Here is a 21735-nt window from a genome sequence, read left to right as displayed (position 1 = left end):
GCGTGTGCTATGATCGGGTTAATTATAGGTGGAGAGGGCCGTTTGTCTTCGGGGTTAACGCGAAACGCGAATTAAATTTGTGATTAATGCAATAAATTCCGGAAAAAGTGTTCGATATAAAATCTGGAAAAATTTTACAATGTGATGCTGAAGTCTGTATTATTACTTCCGAGAAGTTTCGAACATTCGGGCCTTCATTGCCAACTAAAATTTGAATTTGTGCACGTTTTATTGTAGTTTTTGCTGGTTTATTTATAAGACTATGAGCGTAAAAACATATTTTAGAGAAGTTTCGCTGATTAATTAAACAGTCTTCTAGAATCTTGAAGAATGTTTCATTTAAAATAATGCGGAAAGTTGTAGTTTGTATTAAAAAGGAAAGTATCAAACATGAAATTTTTGTTTTTTTCGTGAAATTTTGTTCTCTTCTTTCCCGATAAAAGTAATTAAATAATTTTAATTTCGTAACGAGAAAAGACAAATTTTCAAGTTGTTTTTTAGATGGTTCAGGAGCAGGAAAAAGTGTGTCATTTTTAAAAATTGTGAGACAAAAATTTTATTAGAAAAAATTAGAAAAATCAAAAAATTATTTAAGGAATAGTCCTTACGCTTATAGTATTTTTAACTTTATAATGCAAATAATTAATGTGACAAATTTGAAAACCGCAAAAAATTTTTGACTCGCAAATAACATGAAGAAAAAAAGAATAAAATCACAATGCCATCAATACTCAAAAATGTTTAATTCTAAACAATTCTAATGAAAAATGTTTACTAGACCCTTTATAGAAACTTCTGATTTTTTGTAGCTATTTTACTATTGAAAAAAATATATTCAAAAATACAGAAAATCGAAATTTTACCATCAGTCCATTCCAATTCATAAAATTTTTTTTAGTAGTTTATATGATTGTATACCGAAAATAAATCTACAACTAAAAATTTCAGAAAAGAATAGAACTGTTAATATTAGAATGGCTTGAAAAAAAAAATTGTGTAGTGTGTGAGATATAAACAAAGTTGAAAAATCTTTGTTTTTAAATGCTAAAAGTCAAGAAATTTATTAAATTTAAAATTTTCAATAAACTGCTTTTCCTTAAATAATTCACGTTTGAAAATTTTCAATTGCGTACAAAAAGTAAAAAACGAAAACAAATAAACAAAAAAATCTAAATCAAAAAAGTCAAAAAAATAAAAATAAAAATTTATAAAAATACTTCTTTCAGTACACTTTTTTAGAACATTATTCATAAAGCAGTTAATAAAGTAACAACTTTGACAATTCCAAATAAATTACTTTATCACAATAATGTTTTTCTCGCAAAACCTTAGTATAAAAAATTAAGTGGCGAAGTCAAAAACCTCTAAAACTGTAAAATTATATTAAATGCCGTTTTGTTTGTTTATGAACTCAATAATTTAAGTGTAAAAATTTACAAATAAATTCACTAAACGATTGTACATTAATTGGAAATTATATCTTACAACAATTAAGCAAATATACCTGGAAATTAAAAAAATCGAATTTATAAATTTGCCCCGACTTTTAAAATTTTCCTTTGACAGTTTATACTCTAACTAATGGACCTGTACCTGTTAAAATTTCCGAAAAAAAGTTGTATAGAATGACCTAAAAATAGTTAAATTTTGTCTAATTTCTAATTCGAAAATTCGAAAAATTTAATTTTCCAACTACACAGTATACTTTTAACGCGCTTTTATTTCGTTAAAAAAAACAGAAAAGCGTGTGTCAATTTCGAAAGTTAAAAAAGTGTGTGAAAACCATTTTTTACATTTTCACACTACAAAGTTGTAAAATAAAATAAAAAACGTAAAATTTCTGAATGTCAAAATTATGCAAATAGTTTTTCCTTCACTTTGCTCTTTTGATATAACATTGTAAAGCTCACAATTTTGGTAATTTCAACACAATTGTTCTAATGCAAATATTTTTTTATAGCCACATTTAGATATGAAAAATAAAATGGCGAAGTCAATACTCACACATTTATAATTCCAAGAATAAATATTTTCTTAAATTTGCCTTTTTACGTTAATAAAAAAAATGTTTGTCTCTTAATTAAAAAACACAGTCTAAGATCGTAATTTTACAACTAAACTATATCCAGGAATTGTTTCTCACAGCTTCCCCCATTGAAAATGTAAAAAAATTACAACAAAATAACTTAAGACAAATTATCATAAATTTTGTATAATTTCAAATTCAAAAATTCAATATCTTAAATATCATATCTTAAATAACTAGAGTAAACTAATTCTGAAAAAAAAAATAAAAAATTTGATAAAATTGCGTCCATGATAATGCAAAACATGTGTTTGCTCTCATATATACAATTTAATCCAAGAGACACGATTAGATATAATTTTTGCATTCCACCTCTCATAAAATAATGAAACAAGATCTGATGCGTCCAAAACCGCACCTCCTGCATAATTTTTAGTACATGTGTTCAAGAGTAAACTTTTATTTGCATACAGATAAAAAAATTACTTCTAGCTGTCCGAACAGCAGCAACTCATCAAAATTTAACAACCCCAAACCGTCACCTATCTCCCCCAATAAAGATAAGAAATAAACGCTAGATTGAGACAATTCTTGCTCCATCTTTCGGCACCGGAACCACGCACATGCCACCCCCTGTAAACCACCCCCAGAGCGCCGCCGCCGCCACCTCTGACCCGGATTCTGCACTAATCCACCCTCAGAAGACAAATATTGATAAAGATGACTTTTTTTCAAGGCGCGAGGCTTTGTTTGATTTGATGCCTTCTCAGAGTATTATTTATAACAATTATAACAATGAAAACATTCACAAACAATGTGATTAGGTGATAAGAGTGTGATTTCTTCGCTCTGACGACTGTTTTATTTGTTGTAACGACTTGTACGGTTTCTAGATAAAATCGCAAGAATTTTGAGTGACTGTGATAAGAAAAAAATGGGGAAAGCTTCAAATGGTCTGTGATAATATTTACAATCAATTGATTTAATAACGAAATTATTTTATTTTGTCAGGCACGAAAGAATGTTGTACAGCTAGAGATGTTTTGTGGTATTTGACTTTCATCGGCTTTGGTGTTAATTACATGTTAAGGACTAATTTAAATATAGCCATTGTGTCAATGGTCAAAACTAGAACTGTGACCAATCACACGTTAACCAGTGAATGTTTAGTGGAAGAAAATGTTACAGAAAATTTTCAAAATCACTTTTCGAAACAAATTAATGTGACCGAAGATAAAGTAAGTTTAACTCAAAAAAAAATTAATCAAAAAAAAAAATTTAAAACGTTTACTATAAATAAACATAAATATTTGTAAAGCACAGGCTTACGTTGCAAATATTATCTAAATACTGAATTTGCACTGTTAATATTTAAAAAAAAACTCATGGTTTTTCCATTATTTATTATAAATAAATTTTTAGTTTAATGCCACTCAAGACCATCTCTTCCCCTGGAATGAGAAGCAGCAATCGGCCATTCTGGGTGGCTATTTCTGGCTGCATTGGATCACCCAGATTCCTGGGGGTATCTTGGGTTCCAAATATGGGGCCAAAATTGTTTTTGGATGGTCAAATTTTGTGTCAGTTCTTGGGTGCTTTTTTGTACCCATGGCTGCTTACATGGGTCACCACTACCTGCTAGCACTACGAATGTTTCAAGGAATGATTGCTGTAAGCTAACATTTATTAGTTTTTTAATTCAAAAATTAACATAGCAAAACTGGAAATAGAAAAGTGTACTATAAAGAAAACAAATAGTAGATTGTATTAACAAGTAAAGTAAAGTGATGGTTGACAAATTTTAATTTTTTTTACTTTCTCAATTACGGCTAAACTATTCAAAAATGTGGAACTATTTTAATGCTTACCTATGCAAAATGATCCGAGGAATCGACTGGAATCAAGAAAAGCGCCAAATTTCCAATAGTTTTTTAGTCATGAATTTTTGAGTATATGATTTAATTTTTGGTTTTATTTGCATTTTCTCGAAAACTATAAGTCAGAAAACAATAATCTTTTTTGCAAATGATAGATCATTAAAAGAGCTTTCCAAAGATAGTACACATCATAGGGTTGTCTCTAATAGTTCCGGTGTTATTGCTTGATAAATGATCCAGGTACCGGAAATCGACAAAATTCGCGACAAAAATTGAAAAAATCAAACATCAAAAATTCGAACATATGGACTTTTTTGACTTTTAACAACTGTAGAGGAACGTAAGGGCATATACAAGTCCAAAAACCTACGATAGAACGAGTTTTAAAAAAATTTAATTTTTTCAACTTTTTGAAGGCAAGTGTACTTCAGAAAGTTTTAGCAAAAGAATTCAAAATTTTAAATTTCGTGAAAAGTTGGTATAATACAGAAAATGAACCGCTGAATTCACTGGAACAGACCGCATTGCTCTACGACTTTTAGTTTTTGAGTCATGAATTTTTTTGTAGGAAAATTATTAGGCAAAGAAATTTAAAAATTTTTAATTCTTCTGAAAAATTAATATAACATGTAAAATAAGCCGTAGAATTCAATGGAACAAACCGCATTGCTCTACGACTTTTAGTTTTTGTTATGATTTTTTTTTGTGGAAAATTTTCATCGCATCTGTAGCCGGAACCGTTGCTCGGAGCGGCTCCGGATTTGGTCGAAAAAATAGATAAAATTAAGCGCTATCAGATGAATTTTTGCTCGTTGCTCTAAGTCTTTTAGTTTCCGAAAAAAACGCAAAAAAAGGTTTTCATTTTCGCTTTTTTTTAATTTTCATCCGCCAATTACGGCCAAACTATTAGAGTTATCGAAAAATGTAAAAATCGAGAAAAACCAGAATAAAAAACTCTACAAAATGGCATAAGACTCAAGGCGATATCTTGCAAAAAAATTTAAATTTTCAAACGCCGATTACGGCCAAACTAAAAGAGCTAGGAGAAAACGCTTTTTTCCATCTTAAAGAGGACCTCAAAATCTATCAGATAAAATAGGTTTTAATTAGTTTTAAAACACTTTTAAAATTGACCAAATTCTAAGGGGGGTGGTGTTAATTTTTTTAATTTTTTTTTATTTTCTCAATTACTCCTAAACTATTCAAAAAAGTGGAACTATTTTGATCCATGCCTATGCAAAATGATCCGGGAAATCGATTGGAATCAAGAAAAGTCTATGTAAAATTATCCAGGAAATCATTTGGCGCCGAAAAAAAATTGCCAAATTCTAAGTAGTTTTTTAGTTATAAACTTTTTAAAATTAGACCAACTTTTGCATTTTTTGAAATTATCTCAAAACTATTAGTCGGAGAACAATATTCTTTTTTGAAAAAAGCAGATAATTAAAAGAGCTTTCCAACAATCCTAAACTTCATGAGGTTATTTCTAATAGAATTATTGATCGATAAATTTTCCACTCACAAAATTTGAGAAATATTTCTAAAACAAAACAAAATTTAAGTAAAAAAATGTCTTGTATTACACTTCTAAAATAAAATTCAAGTTTTAATTTTTTCACCCTTTTGTTCCAACAATGCACAAAAAATTACATCGAAAGATTGCCTTAGAGGTAAACAAGGTGGAATAATGAAACTCCGGACAAAGGTTTCCGGACTTGACTCGAACAAAAGTTTCATTCTGACGATCTGACGTGCTGCAAACTTCCCGGAAAAAAATATTGTTTTCCGGAGTCCGGACATTAACAAATAGCAATTTTCAGGGTTTCGCCTGGCCTGCAATGCACAATATGACCGCCAGATGGATTCCACCCAACGAACGGAGCAAATTTGTCACTGCATATTTGGGTAAATCACTAAAATTACAACTAGTGCTTATTAGCTGTTTCAAAACTATAAAAACACCAACGTCGCATTTTTTCTCAAAATTAGCTGTTATAAATTATTCATGCACTTTAAAAAAATAATAGCTAACTTTTAATGAGAGCTCTAATCATTGATAACTATTTTACAATTTAATCAATTTTATAAAAAAAAAATTGGAAAATTGCGAGATTGGGGTTTTTATAATTTTGAAACAGCTAATAGTAAACTAAAATCTTTTCTATCTCTGGTAGGGAGTTCAATGGGGGCGGCTCTCACGTATCCCGTGTGCGGCTTTATCATCCATCGCTGGGGGTGGGAATGGGTGTTTTATGTGTCGGGGGTGGCTGGTACAGTTTGGTTTATCGCTTGGTGGTTTCTGGTCTACGACAGCCCAGCAAAACACCCCCGAATCTCCGAACAAGAAAAAGAATACATTTTGAGCAGTTTAGGGCAAACTTACACAAAACAGAAAGTAAAATAAAGCATTAAAAACCACTAAAAATTCATTGAAAAAAAAATGTATAGGCCCCTGTTCCCTGGAAGGATATATTGCTCTCGCTACCCGTTTGGATGAATGTTTTGGCCCAATGGGGCGGTCTTTGGGGTTTCTTCACCCTGATGACACACGGACCCTCTTATTTCAAGTTTATTCATGGATGGAGCATCCAAGCGGTGAGTGGTTGTTGATACGAGAGGGAAAAGTTTGCGAAGTTTAACATGGTTTATTGATTTGTTGTTAAAGGTTGTAACGAAGGGGATTGTGCATGTTTCTTGCTAATAAAATCGGGTAACTTTGTAGTTCAAGGTTTTAATCGATCGATTAAACGGTAATTGAAACCAAGTAAATCACACTTAAAATTGTGGACACGTGAATTATAAATACATTGATTGGATTTATTCGTTACTTCCAGTACTTGAGGTATTTAAAAAAATATACTTAAAGTTTACGTAACTTCAGACAAGCTATCCGAAATTAGGACAAAAAATAAAAATTAATTGTTTTTATGATGTGTTTATATTTTGTATTTACTATGTCCAGAAATTGACTATATTTTTGGAGGATATAAGGTGTTCTGAAGACATAGAAAAGTGCATATTTTTTAATTTTCTCAATTCCGCCAAAACCACGTGAAAAGTACTAAACCTAAGTAAAAAGATCCGGGAAACCAATTAGCGCCAAGAAAATAGCCAGATTCTCCATAAGTTTTTAGGTAGCTTGTTTTATTTTATTTTTTTATTTGTAATTTTCTCGCTAACTGTTAATTAAAAAACAATAACCTTTTTTGAAGAAAATAGACAGTTAATAGAGCTTTTAAACGATAATAAACTTTAAGGAGTTATCTCTAATAGTTTTGGAGTTATTGCTTGACAAATGATTAATTTTATCACCTTTTTGAAGGTAAGTGTATTACTCAGGAAGTTTTAGCAAAAAAATTCAAAATTTTAAATCTTGCGAAAAGCTCTTATAATACAGAAAATGGGCCGCTGAATTCACTGGAACAAACCGCATTGCTCTACGACTTTTAGCTTTTGAGTTATGAATTTTTTTGTTGAAAAATTATTACGCAAAAAATTAAAAAAAAATTATTCTTGTGAAAATTTGATATAATATGTAAAATGAGCCGTAAAATTCAAGGAAACAAACCGCATTGCTCTAGTTTTTTTTTATGAATTTTTTTAATGAAAAACTTTGATCGCCTCTGTAGCCGGAACCGTTGCCCGGAGCGGCTTCGGCTTTAAACGAAAAAATAGACAAAAATAAGCGCTATCAGATGGATTTTTGTTCGTTGCTCTAAGTCTTACAGTTTCCGAGAAAAATGCAAAAAAAGGTTTCCATTTTCACTTTTTTTCAATTTTCAACCGCCAATTACGGCGAAACTATTAGAGTTATCGAGAAACGGAAAGATGGAGGACAACTGGAATAAAAAACTCTACAAAATGGCATAGGACTCAAGGCAATATCTCGCAAAAAAATTTTTCAATTTTCAAACGCCGATTACGGCCAAACTAAAAGAGCTAGGAGAAAACGTTTTTTTAGATCGGAAAGAGCACATCAAAATCTATAAGATAGAATCGGTTTTATTTGATTTAAGGGCACTTTAAAAACTGACCGATTTCTAAAAGGGGGGGTGTTAATTTTTTTTTAATTTTCTTTATTTTCTCATTTACGGCTAAACTGTTCTAAAAAGTGGAACTATTTTGATTCATACCTATGCAAAATGATCCGAGGAATCGATTGGAATCAAAAAAAGCGCCAAATTCCCAATAGTTTTTTAGTTATGAATTTTTGCGTATATGATCTAATTTTTGCTTTTATTTGCATTTTCTCGAAAACTATAAATCGTACAACAATAATCTTTTTTGCAAATGATAGATCATTAAAAGCGCTTTCCCAAGATAATACACATCAAGGGTTATCTTTAATAGTTCCGGAGTTATTGCTTGATAAATGATCCGGGTACCAGAAGTCGACAAAATTCGTGACAAAAATTGAAAAAATCAAACATCAAAAATTCGAACATATGGACTTTTTTTTGACTTTTATCAACTGTCGAGGAATGTAAGGGCATGTACAAGTCCAAAAACCTACGATAGAACGAGTTTTAAAAAAAAATATTTTTTTCACCTTTTTAAAGGTAAGTGTATTACTCAGGAAGTTTTAGCAAAAAAATTCAAAATTTTAAATCTTGTGAAAAGTTGGTATTATACAGAAAAACCGCATTGGTCTACGACTTTTAGTTTTTTTTATGAATTTTTTTAGTGAAAAATTTTAATCGTCTCTGTAGCCGGAACCGTTGCCCGGAGCTGTTCTGCTCTACGACGTTTAGTTTTTGGGTTATGATTTTGTTTGTAGTAATTTTAGAATAATCAAAAAGTTAAAAATATTTTTGAAAAAATATAGTATAAATTTGCTTCGTTACTTACCTGTAATTTACAAATCCTGAAACAAAATGTACTAAAACTCTTAATTAAGATTTAATGTAATATACAGAATAATGCAAGCATTTCCAGTTTTCAAATGTAAAGCGGCGCCCCCAAAATTTCGCACAAAAAAAATAAATAAAAAAAATTCTTTACTTAAAGGTATTTCAACATTTTGTAATAAAAACTCTAACTCCAGTAAATAGAACACGTCAGTTAAAATTATTTAAACAATTTAGCCACATTCAAAATTTTTTTGTACATACACCTATTTAGCACAAAGATTTTGAAACGTAATCATTGGTCCGAATTTTAGCGATTTCGTGAATGAAAAAAAAATCTCATTTAGAAAGAGCAAGTCGCTAAATATAAAATTAATTATCTCCAAATATAATCTCAACACAGATACAGCCCGAGGGTGCGTATCCGCACCAAATCTCAGAAAAGACGCCTCAAATCCCCGGCAAATTGCCTCTAATTTGCCTTTCCCTTTGATTATTATTTTAAAATTGCTCCCTTCTTCATCCCCAAACATCTGGAAGAGTTAATCCCGCCCTTGACACGTTTTTTTTTTTCTCCAGACTGGCTTTCTCTCGGGCTTGGGTCACGTGCTGCGAACCACCTGGGCCTACATGTCCGCCCTTTTGGGCGATTATTTGCTTAGGACGAACAGGATGAGCAGGACGAACGTTCGAAAGCTGGCAACAGCCGGATGTAAGTTGAAAATGATTTAAGAGTCTTGCTGTAATAAAATTTAAATGGTGGAAATGTGAGGGAGGTTTTACGGTCGAGTTCACATCAGAATCGTGTTTAGCAGCGATTTGGGTTAATGATAGTGAGTGAAATGTTTGCTCAAGTGAATGCACAAAGCTAACACAATGATAAAAGTGTCACTATTTAGGCGGAGAGAATAAGATGGCTCGTGAAAAATTGCGAGGTATTATTTTAGCCAGATAAACGAGAAATATGTGTGTTGACGGAACAACTTTTGTTTTTGGTGCTAAAGCTGATTTATTTGTGATACAAATCATAAAAAATAATGCGTCTTTTTCTGATGAAATATTCTTTACTCGTTGATAACATTATTTAAGTACACGATTTGGAAATTAAATAATCTGGAACAGTTGATTTAAATTTACGACTCGCAACTTCCTTTTTAAATACCGTGTAAACAGAGTCTAACTTATAATTGGATTCGTCTAAAGTTTACTCATAAAAGATAGTTACAAGTTGGAACAAATAATCTCAAAATACTATATTAAATTTACTGATGTTTATTGATACTTGTTGAACACACATTGTTTCAAATTAAACACAAATAACAATAGAACTTTAGGGAAATTTAGTAAACCAGAGCTGGAAATCTTAAATCTAATACCGAAAAACATAACATTAAAAACTCAAATAAAGTATAAAAAAAAATTAAAGACCTGAAAAAATTTTCCAACATAAAATGGTAACCTAATTTTAAGCAAAAAATTTTAAATTTTAAATTTTTAAAAAATTAATGTAACATGTAAAATGAGCCGTAGAATTCAATGGAAGAAACCGCGTTGTTCTACGACCTAGTTTTTGAGTTCTGATTTTTTTTGTACAACTTCAAACGATTCTGTATCCGGAACCGTTGCCCGGAGGGGCTCCGGGTTTAGAAAAAAAAATAGATAATTTCAAGCGCTATCAGGCGCTTTTTTATTGTTGTTCTAAGAAAAAAAAATGCACAAAAGATTGCTATTTTCATTTTTTTTTAATTTTCAACTCCCGATCAGAGTTATTAAAAATCGGAAAAATCGAGGAAAACCGGAACAAAAAAACTCTACAAAATGGCCTAGGCTTCCAATATATCTCGCAAAATTTCAAAAAACCGAAAAACATAACATTACAAACTCACATAAATTAAAAAAAAAATTAAAAAAACAAAATGGAAAAATAACAAAAAAAGGAAAACTCCATAACATAAAAAATCAAAAACCTAAACAAATTGAAACCTAAAAACTTTTACCTACAAATGCGAAAAGTTTAGAAAAACAAATTCCAAATATTTAAACCAAAAATCTTTAAAAAATAGAAGAAACAAAAAAAAAACATGAAAACAAAACATAAAATAACGTAAATTTTACCTGAAGACCTAGAATCCTAAAGGTTAAAAACTGAAAAGCATTTAGTACATTATGGTAATACGAAAATATATAAACTCAAAAAAAATCTCAAAAAAACAAAACACTAGAGCTGAAAACACCAAAAATGAAAAATAAATCTAAAGAATCACACTTAGCTATGCTTTTTCGTACTCAAAAAAAAAGATAAAATCTAATTTTGAGTTAAAAGCAAATAGATATAACAAAAAATTTAAAAGAATATAATGATAAGAAAAACTTGGAATCAAATTCATGAAAAAAAAACTAAACTCGTTCAATCCGAAAACTCAAAAAAAAATTAGAAGAAACTAATTTTATTATTAAAATTGAGTTTATACTCAAAGTCAAATAGGTAAGAAATCAATGAACAAGTTAATAAATCTGGAGAAATGTCCAAAATAGTCAAGTACATTTAAAAACATACTTCTAACTTAGCGTCTACAAATCATACTAAAAACTCAAATAAATACTTAGAACTCTCAAAAAAACAAAACTCAAAAATAAAAATTCAAAATTCCAACCAACAAAGTAAAAAAAGTGAGAAATACGCATATAATATTTTCAAAAAACGCTAATAAAATCAACTAAGTAATACAGTAAAACCTCTCAAAAGTGGACACCGATAGGAAATCTTTAATTGTCTGTTGTGAAGAAGTGGGAGTTGAAAATTTTAATATAGGTTTTGGTGCGTTTCTACAAATATGTCCGTTGTAAAAGGTGTCCGTTATTAAGAGATGTCCATTAAAAAAGTTTCACTCAATGTAGTTTTCACAAATTGAAAATTAGAAACCTAAAACCGACCTGAATAACACTCTAAAAATTTTACAAAACCCAAATTAAAAAACTTGAATAAAAAAATATAAAGCTTAAAAATTCTCTAAAATCATCAAGAAAAAAAAATTGTAAAAATCCTAATAGAAGAAGCTAAAAAATTCTTACATTCAAAAAACTATATAAACTTGAAAGGTGCTATTTTCTAAAATTTGACGACTCCAAGTCGAAAACCTAGAAATTAAAGTTTTCTTCTAATAAAACTTAAATAAACTTATATTTTTAAGCTTCTAAACTAAATAAATTGTAAAAATGAAAAAACTGTAGATATCTTTAATTAAAACTGGAAAATATGAATTTGGCAAATCTTACGAAAGCCGAAAGTTTTAATTGAATCAATATTGATATGAATTTTTATAAATTTGACATTAAAACATAAAAAATCTAAAAAAAAGCACAAAAAACCTAATTTAAAACCCAAGACATTACGATACTAATTAACTCACTGAAAATTCAGTGAAACCCAAACTAAAAATTTAAATTTTAATACACCTTTCCAAAATTTAAGAAAAGAATTGATAAAGCCTGAAAGATTTTCCCAACCAAAAAACTTTACACAACTCGCGAAATAAATGGTCTTAAGTCGCAATAAATAACAGATCGCCGCAAAACACATCTGTGACAGGAAATAATAAAGCAAAAACTCCGACCATCAGAACAGCCATCACCCTGATCGTGCAGTAAATCCTCGAATCCCACTCTTTCTTAAGTGCAACTAGAACAAAATCTCTTCCATTAGTTTTTGCAATAAACCTCTCAATCATCAAGTTCAAGTAAGCGAAAATTAGACTTTTACGACAAGCTGCCACCGCTTCCGCTCAATTTTTAAACTCCACTTTCATCTCTCAACTATTCATCCAAACCACGAAAAGCCTCCGGCTGTCACTTGACTTTGTGTGCTCCAAGCGACAGGAATCCAGCTTCAGAATATTATTAGTTCTTCTTTGAATTATGTTTAACTCTTTATGTAATGATCACTATCTGGAGCAGTATCCGGCTCGAAGGACCAAAAAATGTGTTTATAAACAACTAGAGCCTGTATTTTGTGATTTAATAAATATATGAATTGAATTATGTTTAACTCTTTATGTAATGATCACTATCTGGAGCAGTATCCGGCTCGAAGAACCAAAAAATGTGTTTATAAACAACTAAAGCCGATATTTTGTGATTTAATAAATATTTATTTTTTTACTTTTTAGGCACAATAGGGCAAGGAGTTTGCATGCTAGGCTTAGCTTTTTCTGGGTGTGACTACACATGGGCTGTGGTCTGGCTTAGTGCCGCTGTGGCCATGAATGGATCAGTGTCCACAGGACCTTTGGCTTCAATTGTCGATATTAGTCCTAATTATGCCAGTAAGTCCTTGTTTTTTCGGTTAAAAAAACAAAAAAAAACAACTTTGTAATAAATTTTTTAACAGGTGTAATACTTGGACTTGTGAACTCAGCTGCAGCTATTGTGGGCTTCATAACACCAGCAGTGGTCGGGCAATTTACTTTCCAAAACGTAATTATTTTAAAATATTTTATTATATTTTTTAATAATTATTATTAAATTCGACAGCAAACCGTCAAACAGTGGCAAAAAGTGTTTCTTGTTTCTACTGGAATGTTAATAAGTTCTGGAGTTTTATATGTGTTGTTTGCGACGTCTAATCTTCAAACATGGAATTCCCCCGATATCAAGCAAACCAAAAATGAATCGGAATTAATTTCAATAAAAAAGATAGAAGAGAAAGAAGAAGAAAAAAATGAACAAAGTATCACAATTAAACAATAAATAAAAAATGTTCAGAATTTCGTTGTTTAAAACGTACGAATGCAATAAAGTTTTATTTGTTGCGTTTTTGTATTAATTTAATTCCACTCGCAACAGGTATAATATGAATCCGGATCAAAACTCCGGAACTCCGGGCTCTGTATGTTGGGTTGCCTAGCCACGAAAACCATTCCCCGGACTTTTTATACCAGTAATAGAGGGTAAAATTAATGTATGATTAATGTTCGCAGCAGTAGCACAAAAAACTTAATTAACGTATGTCTGTTTGTGTTTCTGAACTTTTAATGAAATCGGACTATAAATTTAAAAAAATCTCTTCCACAGTAATTTTTTTCTGCTGACTTTTTTCGATATTAACTTAACATTAATTTATGTTCGTTTGAACGCCCAAAACAAATTTGAATTTACAAATAACAAAGATAATAATAATAATAATATACTAATAATAATAATAATAATTAGAAACAATTTAAAGATATATCTAACGAAAAATTGAAAAAAAATAACAGAAAACAAGATTTAAAAAAAACTAAAAATTTTATTATATAAAAAATTAGGATTTAAAAAAGTAATTTTTTTGTTAAAAATTAGTCTTTAGTCTACATATAGAAACTAGAAAAAAGTTTATGTTATTTAAAAAAAAGTATTTAAATCAGAATGTTGTTTTACCTTTAAAACCGGGTCTAAAAAATTTATAGAAACATTTATTTAAGAACAAGCTGTATTGAAAAACTTTTTAAATCAAGAAAACGGTAAAAAATTAAAAAACAAATTAATAAACATACTAAAAATGGTTAAAAATTTAAATTTTAAAAAATGAAATGAATCAAAAAACTGTAAAACAGAAGAATAAAATATTGGCATTAGTGACTTAGTGTTAAAAATTAGTCCAAAAACGTTAAATAGAGTCTTTAGAAACTAGAAAAAACAGGCTGTATTTAAAAAAACTTTATAAATTAGGAGTAAATAATAATAATAATAATAATAATAATAATAATAATAATAATAATAATAATAATAATAATAATAATAATAATAATAATAATAATAATAATAATAATAATAATAATAATAATAATAATAATAATAATAAGCCGTTTTTGTATATTTAGCTGCATACAAACTTCTTAAAATTACGTAAAAAACGCAGAAAAAAACTTGTCAAAAATTTAGAAACAATGTAAAGATATATCTAACAAAAAATTGAAAAAAAAAAACAGAAAACATAGGATTTAAAAAAAGATTAAAAATTTTATTAAGTAAAACAATTAGGACTTAAAAAAGTAGTTTTTTGGTTAAAAATTAGTCTTTAGTCTTTAGAAACTAGAAAAAAGTCTGTTATTGAAAAAAAGGTATTTAAATCAGAGTGTTGTTTTAGCTTTAAAAGCGGGTCTAGAAAAAATTTATAGAAACATTTATCAAAAAACAAGCTGTAATAATAAACATTATGAATTAAAAAAACCGTAAAAAATTAAAAACAAATTAATATGAATACTAAAAAAAGTTGAGAGTTTAAATTTTAAAAAATGAAATGAATCAAAAAACAGTAAAACAGAGGAATAAAATATTGGTATTAGTGACTTAGTGTTAAAAATTAGTCCAAAAACGTAAAATAGAGTCTTTAGAAACAAGAAAAAACCAATGTTATTAAAAAAGTTTATAAATCAGGAGAAAATAATAACAATAATAATAATAATAATAATTAATAATAATAATAATAATATAATAATAATAAATTTATTGAAGGAAATGAAAAAAAGAAAAGAATGAAAATATGTAACAATCATTTTCGAACACACTGAAATAATGGTTTGAGTCGAGTAAAGAACAAATTTAATTTTTTTAAAGATAAGAACACGAAAACACTTTAAATATTTAAATTTCCTCCACTTTTAGAAATAAGAAAATAAAAAAAAAATAATTAGAAATTTATCTAAAGATAATTTTATTTGTTTAGAAAATTTTGTGAAAATTGAAATAAAAACATTGTGAAGCTTTATTTCTGCAGTTTTTTATAGTTTATTTTTATTAATGCATCACAAATCTGATTTTTAATTCCTAAGCGCTCCGTTCTGAAAACCAGTTTCTGAAAATTTTTCAGAAATTTTGCTTTTAAAAATAAAAAAATATTATTTTTTTCAGGAACTGCAGTGTGATTTGAAGACGAACTAAATTATTTTAGTTGTAAGACTTTGTTTCTGCAGTTTTTTTATAGTTTATTTTTTATCAATAAATCGCAAATTCGATTTTCAATTTCCGGGCGCTCCATTCTGAAAACCAGTTTCAGAATTTTTCAGGAATTGCTTTTAATAATAAAACAATTATAATTTTTCACAAACTGCTGTGTTATATGAAAACGGACAAAATAATTGTACTGTTAGAAATTTATTCAAAGATAATTTTATTTAAGTTTTTTAATAATAAAAACACGGAAACACTTTAAACATTTAAATTTCCTCCACTTTTTGTGTGTTTCATTTCATTAAGTGAGTTTGTCTTTGGCCCAATTCGGAATCAGTCAACGAAGCTTTCACCTAATTTGGCCCAAATCATCGAAAAGTGTCGCCATAGCGACGAGTTTCTATTAGCGGCCAGAGACGAAATTCGAATAGATTATTCTTCCGGAATACCAATGTCTGGTGTAAACGTTATTAGTCGTTTCTCTCCCTCTGCAAAACAATATTCCCGATTCATAACTGTGTAAATTACAGCTTTCAGCATTATTAACGCTCGCATGACACAAATGAACGAGTTTTCGTTTAATTTCACAGAAAACAATAATTAATTTTATTCTGTCCATTAAATCTGGACTTGTTGGAGCGTCCGACGTATATTTGACCATCCTGTTATGAAAAATGTTTATTCAGTTAACGAAACAAAACATCAAAGCTTTGAAACGCGCTGTTTACTTACACACTGAACATGAATCTAGCCAATCAAATAAAAGGGTGTGGTGGCTAATTAGTTCTGTTGTGGTTTCATTTTCAATCAATTAAACAAAAAATTACAAAGTTTCGTTAAAAAAAGGCTAAAAATTTTATTATTTAAAAAAATAAGATTTAAAAAAGTAGTTTTTTTGTTAAAAATTAGTCTTTAGTCTTTAGAAACTAGAAAAAAGACTATGTTACTGAAAAAAAAGTATTTAAATCAGAAAAAAATTAGGATTTAAATAAGTAGTTTTTTTGTTAAAAATTAGTCTTTAGTCTTTAGAAACTAGAAAAAAGCCTATGTTATTAAAAAAAAGTATTTAAATCAGAATGTTGTTTTACCTTTAAAAGCGGGTCTAGAAGAAAAATTATAGAAACATTTACTAATGAACAAGCTATATTGAGAAACTTTATAAATGAAGAAAACCGTAAAAAATTTAAAAAACAAATTAATACTAATACTAAAAAATGTTGAAAATTTAAATTTTAAAAAATGAAATGAATCAAAAAACAGTAAAACAGAAGAATAAAATATTGGTATTAGTAACTTAGTGTTAAAAATTAGTCCAAAAACGTAAAATAAAGTCTTTAGAAACTAGAAAAAAACAATGTTATTGAAAAAGAATATATTTAAACCAGAATTTAGTTTTATCTTTCTTGAAAACGGGTAAAGAAAAAATTTATAGAAATGTTTATTAAAAAACAGGCATTATTTAAAAAACTTGATAAATTAGGAGAAAATAATAATAATAATAATAATAATAATAATAATAATAATTTGTTTACTTACACACTGAACATGAATCTAGCCAATTAAATAAAAGGGTGTGGTGCTAATTAGTTCTGTTGTGGTTTCATTTTTAATCAAATAAACAAAAAATTACAAAGTTTCGTTAAAGTAATAAACATTTAAAAATGAAATTAATGGTGATGGCTTTGTTGATGGTCCATTTTCCAGTGCATATTGCTTGATTTATGGGTAAATAGGTCCATAAATTGGCACTCTAGCAAAATTTGAAACTATAAATCAAGTCAGTAGTGGGAACAACCAATCGGAAAAGATTCTCTGAATAAATATACTCCAGCGCCAACCACTTCGCTCAAAAGCACAAAAGAACTTCGTTTCGATAAATATTATAACGACTTTCGGTTCGATTATGCTCACAATCAACTGAATTTTTCAATCCACTTTCAGGAAAGTTGCTGTAACTGAAATTCTGGACATTTATTTGTATTTATCTGTAAAACGAGTAATTGGAGATGAATTCACGGTCGATGGTACCTGAAAGAAGGTCTGTTTTTGTTAATTAAATGAAATTAGTACAGGTTTCCTGCTGCTTTGAACAAAACAAAGTTGGAGCTTCTGCTTCAAGCTTTCATTGTGCGAAAGCGAAATGAGCAACTGGTGTTTGAGTTTCGAGTGAATTTTCCTATTCTAGAGAGTGATGTTTTAAACAAAATTGTTTTCGTTAGTAAGGCATTATATAGCTTGCAGCAGCTTTCATCTAGTTTATTTTTTTTAATTATGTTATAACTTTTCAGTGAAACACGAATTATAGTCTTAATTCCGGCGCACTCCGTTCTGAAAACCATTTTCAGGATTTTTCAGTTATTATTATTTATTTAACAAAAAATGTATTTTTTTTTTCGAGAAATGCACTATAATATATTTAAAAACAAAATAATTTTACTGGTTAGAAAATTATTCAAAAATAATTATATTTGATTAGAAAATTTTATGAAAATTGAGATTAAAATATTGTGAGACTGCATTTTTTATTGTTTAATTATCTTTTATTAAGTTATAACTTTTCAATGAAACACAAATTCGATTTTTAATTTAAAACCAGTTTCAGAATTTTTCAGAAATTTTGCTTTTAAAAATATAAAAATTATGATTTTTTCAGAAACTGCTGTTATATGAAGACGGACAAAATTGTTTTACTATTAAAAATTTATCCAAAGATTATTGTATTTGGTTAAAAAAAAATGTGAAAATTAAAATAACAACACTGTGAGGCTTTGTTTCTGCAGTTTTTTATAGTTTATTTTTTTATTAAGTTATAACTATTATTGTTCAAAAAAACGCAAATTCGTATCTTAATTCCCAAGCGCTCCGTTCTGAAAACCATTTGCAAAATTTTTCAAGAATTTTGCTTTTAAAAATAAAAAATTATAATTTTTTTCAGAAATTACAGTGTGATATGAAGACAAACAAAACAATTTTACTGTTAAAGTTTTATCCAAAGTTGATTGTATTTGTTTAGAAAATTTAGTTAAAATTGAAATAAAAACATTGTGAGGCTTTGTCTCTGCAATTTTTTTATAATTTATTTTTTATTAACTTATCACAAATGCGCTTTTTAATTATCGGGTGCTCAAAAAATTTTTCAGGAATTTTGCTTTTAAAATTTAAAAGATATGATTCTTTCAGGGACTGCTGTGTTATATGTATAAAGATACACAAAATAATTTTACTGTTAAAGGTATATCCAAACATAATTTTATTTGTTTAAAAAAAATTAAGACAAAAACATTGTGAGGCTTTGTTTCAGTAGGTTTTTGGTAATTAAAATTTTTCATTAAGTTATAACTTTTCAATAAAACACAAATTTGATTTTTAATTCCCAAGCGCTCCGTTCTAAAACCAGTTTCAAAAATTTTTTTAGGAATTTTGCTTTTAAAAATAAATAAATATAATTTTTTTCAGGAAATGCAGTGTGATATAAATACGAAAAAAATAATTTTACTAATAGAGCTTTATCCAAAGATAATTTTATTTGTTTAGGAAATTGTGTGAAAATTAAGATAAAAACATTGTGTGGCTTTGTTTCTGCAGTTTTTTTATAGTTTACTTCTTTTATTAATAAATCGCAAATTCATTTTTTATTTCCGGGCACTTTTTTCAGGAATTGCTTTTAAAAATAAAAAAATATGTTTTTTTAGAAAATGCAGTGTGATACGAAGACAAACAAAATAATGTTACTGTTAGAGCATTTTATCCAAAGATGATTTTATTTGTTTAGATAATTTTGTGAAAATTAAAATAAAAACATTGTGAAGCTGTATTTCTGCAGTTTTTATAGTTAATTTTTTTTATCAATAAAACAGAAATTCGATTTTTAATTCCCAGACGCTCCGTTCTGAAAACTAGTTTCAGAATTTTTCAGGAATTGCTTTTAAAAATAAAAAATATGTTTTTTTAGAAAATGCAGTGTGATATGAAGACGAACAAAATAATTCTACTGTTAGAGCTTTATCCAGAAATAATTTTACTTGTTTCAAAAATTTGTTTGTAAAAATTAAGAAATAAACATTGTGTGGCTTTGTTTTTAAGTTCTTTTATAGTTAATTTTTTTATTAATGAATCACAAATTTGATGTTTAATTTCCATGCACTCTTTTCTGAAAACCAGTTTCAGAAGTTTTCAGGAATTGCTTATAAAAATAAAAAAAATTTTTTGAGAACTGCAGTGTGATATGATGACGGACAAAATAATTTTACTGTTAGAGCTTTATCTAAAGATGATTTTATATGTTTAAGAAATTTTGTGAAAAATGAGAAAAAAGCATTGTAAGGCTTTGTTTCTGCATTTTTTTATAGTTTATTTTTTTTATTAATTCCCGGGCGCTTCGTTCTAAAAACTAGTTTCAGAATTTTTCAGAAATTTTACTTTTAAAAATAAAAAAATTAATTTTTTTTGAGAAACTGCAGTGTGTTATGAAAACGGATAGGAAATTTTGTGAAAATTGAGATGAAAACATGATAAGACTTTGTTGGTGCAGCTTTTTGTAGTATAATTTTTTTAAATAAATTATAACTTTTCTTCGATATGCAAATTAAATTCTTGCTCATTTTTTGTCTTTAAAAATAAAAAAAATCAGGAACTGCAGTGGGGTGTAAAAACGAACAGAATATTTTTAATGTGAATATTGGGATTTATCCTTGGGTGATTTTATTTGTTTAGGAAATTTGTGAAAATAGAGATAAAAAGGTTTTATCTGAACGCGTTCTTGCAAAAAGGCGGATTTGCGGATTTATTGCCCCATTTCGATGATGGCTGTTTTGACGCTTGTCGTATTAAATTTTTTCCATCGTACGTTCCTTAGTTAATATTTATGACAATTTGAAATACCTTTGTGCGCAACAAACAGGGCTACAAGTATAAGAAAAGTTATTTTTCATTCCTCAAAGGAGTTTAAGTTGGAGCGCGACATAATTGAATATTTTGTACTTGGATGAGAGCTCTTTTACTGTGCGAGAAACTCTTTCACTCTCATGTTTTAAAACACATGTAGCTTCAATTATCATTAATTTAAACGAATTCAGCTGAAAGCCTGAGCTCCATAAATCCACCGGTGGGTGGCTTTAACTTCGTTTTCCCTTTGATAATTATTTTAAATTGAGAGAATGTAAGTCACAAATTACCGGAATATTTTACTCGAAACTTGTGACACATTCTGAAAATAGCTCAAATCGCTGCAAAGCTCGTATTTATTTTAAACTATCGTCTAGAGCTCGTATGACAGTCGTAAAAGGATCCAGGACTAAGCCCTTGCAGAAACGAGAAAATGTTCACTTATAAATAGCTTGTAATAAAATTCGAGGGCAGATTTTACGTGTCCAAAGTTAGCAAGGGAGGTTTTCCGGTTGGATTCATTTCAGTTTGGTGTTTATCTACGATTTGGTTTAATGATTCCGGCTGAAATGTGAGCCGACTGGATGCACACAACGTTAAATGGATGAGGTTAGTTAACTCCATGTCAGTTTAACTCAAAGAATTCAACACTAATGAACACGGGGGTTAAATCACATTATTTAGTTGTAGCGAATTTCCGCATTAAATTGCCACATTTGTTTCAAATTTTTGGAAAAAGTCCCGAAATTTTCCCTTCACAAGGGTTGGGTTTGGTCCATCTTTTACGCTTGGACGTTTATAAATTAATGTTTGCGAGTAAATGTGATTATCCTAAACAATTTTTAACTTCCGTATGAGGCGGTAACATTATTTCGTGATTGATGAACCGTCATGTCCATGACGAAATATGTGTAAGAACTTATACTTCTAGAAAAAAGTTCTTGAAGCTAAAAAAATTACAACTAAAGACGTTCTTTTTTATAAAAATAATTTTGCGTCTAATGCTTTTTCGATAAATTTATTACTCCTTGAGATGCTCGCAGTAAAAAGAGAAAAGTGAACATTGCTACATTAATTTTGAAACTGTGCATAAAAGCCAAACTTGTGATAAATTAAGTTTACCACAAAAACCCCTTAATCTTTCATAAATATCAAAGTTTGGATGTATTGGAAA

The 21735-nt window shown here is 28.5% G+C and overlaps 1 protein-coding gene across 1 annotated transcript; it reads left to right on the top strand.

Annotated features, from left to right (window-relative positions):
* The first annotated feature begins 2823 nt into the window (after nucleotides 1–2823).
* Nucleotides 2824–13558, top strand: NaPi-T (Na[+]-dependent inorganic phosphate cotransporter). Its single transcript, XM_964785.4, has 10 exons — nucleotides 2824–2979; nucleotides 3038–3264; nucleotides 3449–3697; nucleotides 5724–5808; nucleotides 6078–6298; nucleotides 6352–6498; nucleotides 9330–9462; nucleotides 12917–13072; nucleotides 13138–13223; nucleotides 13281–13558. Exons 1-10 carry the CDS (start codon nucleotides 2961–2963, stop codon nucleotides 13494–13496), a joined length of 1539 nt encoding a protein of 512 aa, XP_969878.2. The 5' UTR covers nucleotides 2824–2960; the 3' UTR covers nucleotides 13497–13558.
* Nucleotides 13559–21735: the final 8177 nt, after the last annotated feature.

This window comes from Tribolium castaneum, chromosome 1 (genome assembly GCF_031307605.1).
Source record: "Tribolium castaneum strain GA2 chromosome 1, icTriCast1.1, whole genome shotgun sequence".
NCBI lineage: Eukaryota > Metazoa > Arthropoda > Insecta > Coleoptera > Tenebrionidae > Tribolium > Tribolium castaneum.
Note: the sequence above shows the minus strand (reverse complement) of the source record. Positions and strands in the feature narration are given on the sequence as shown.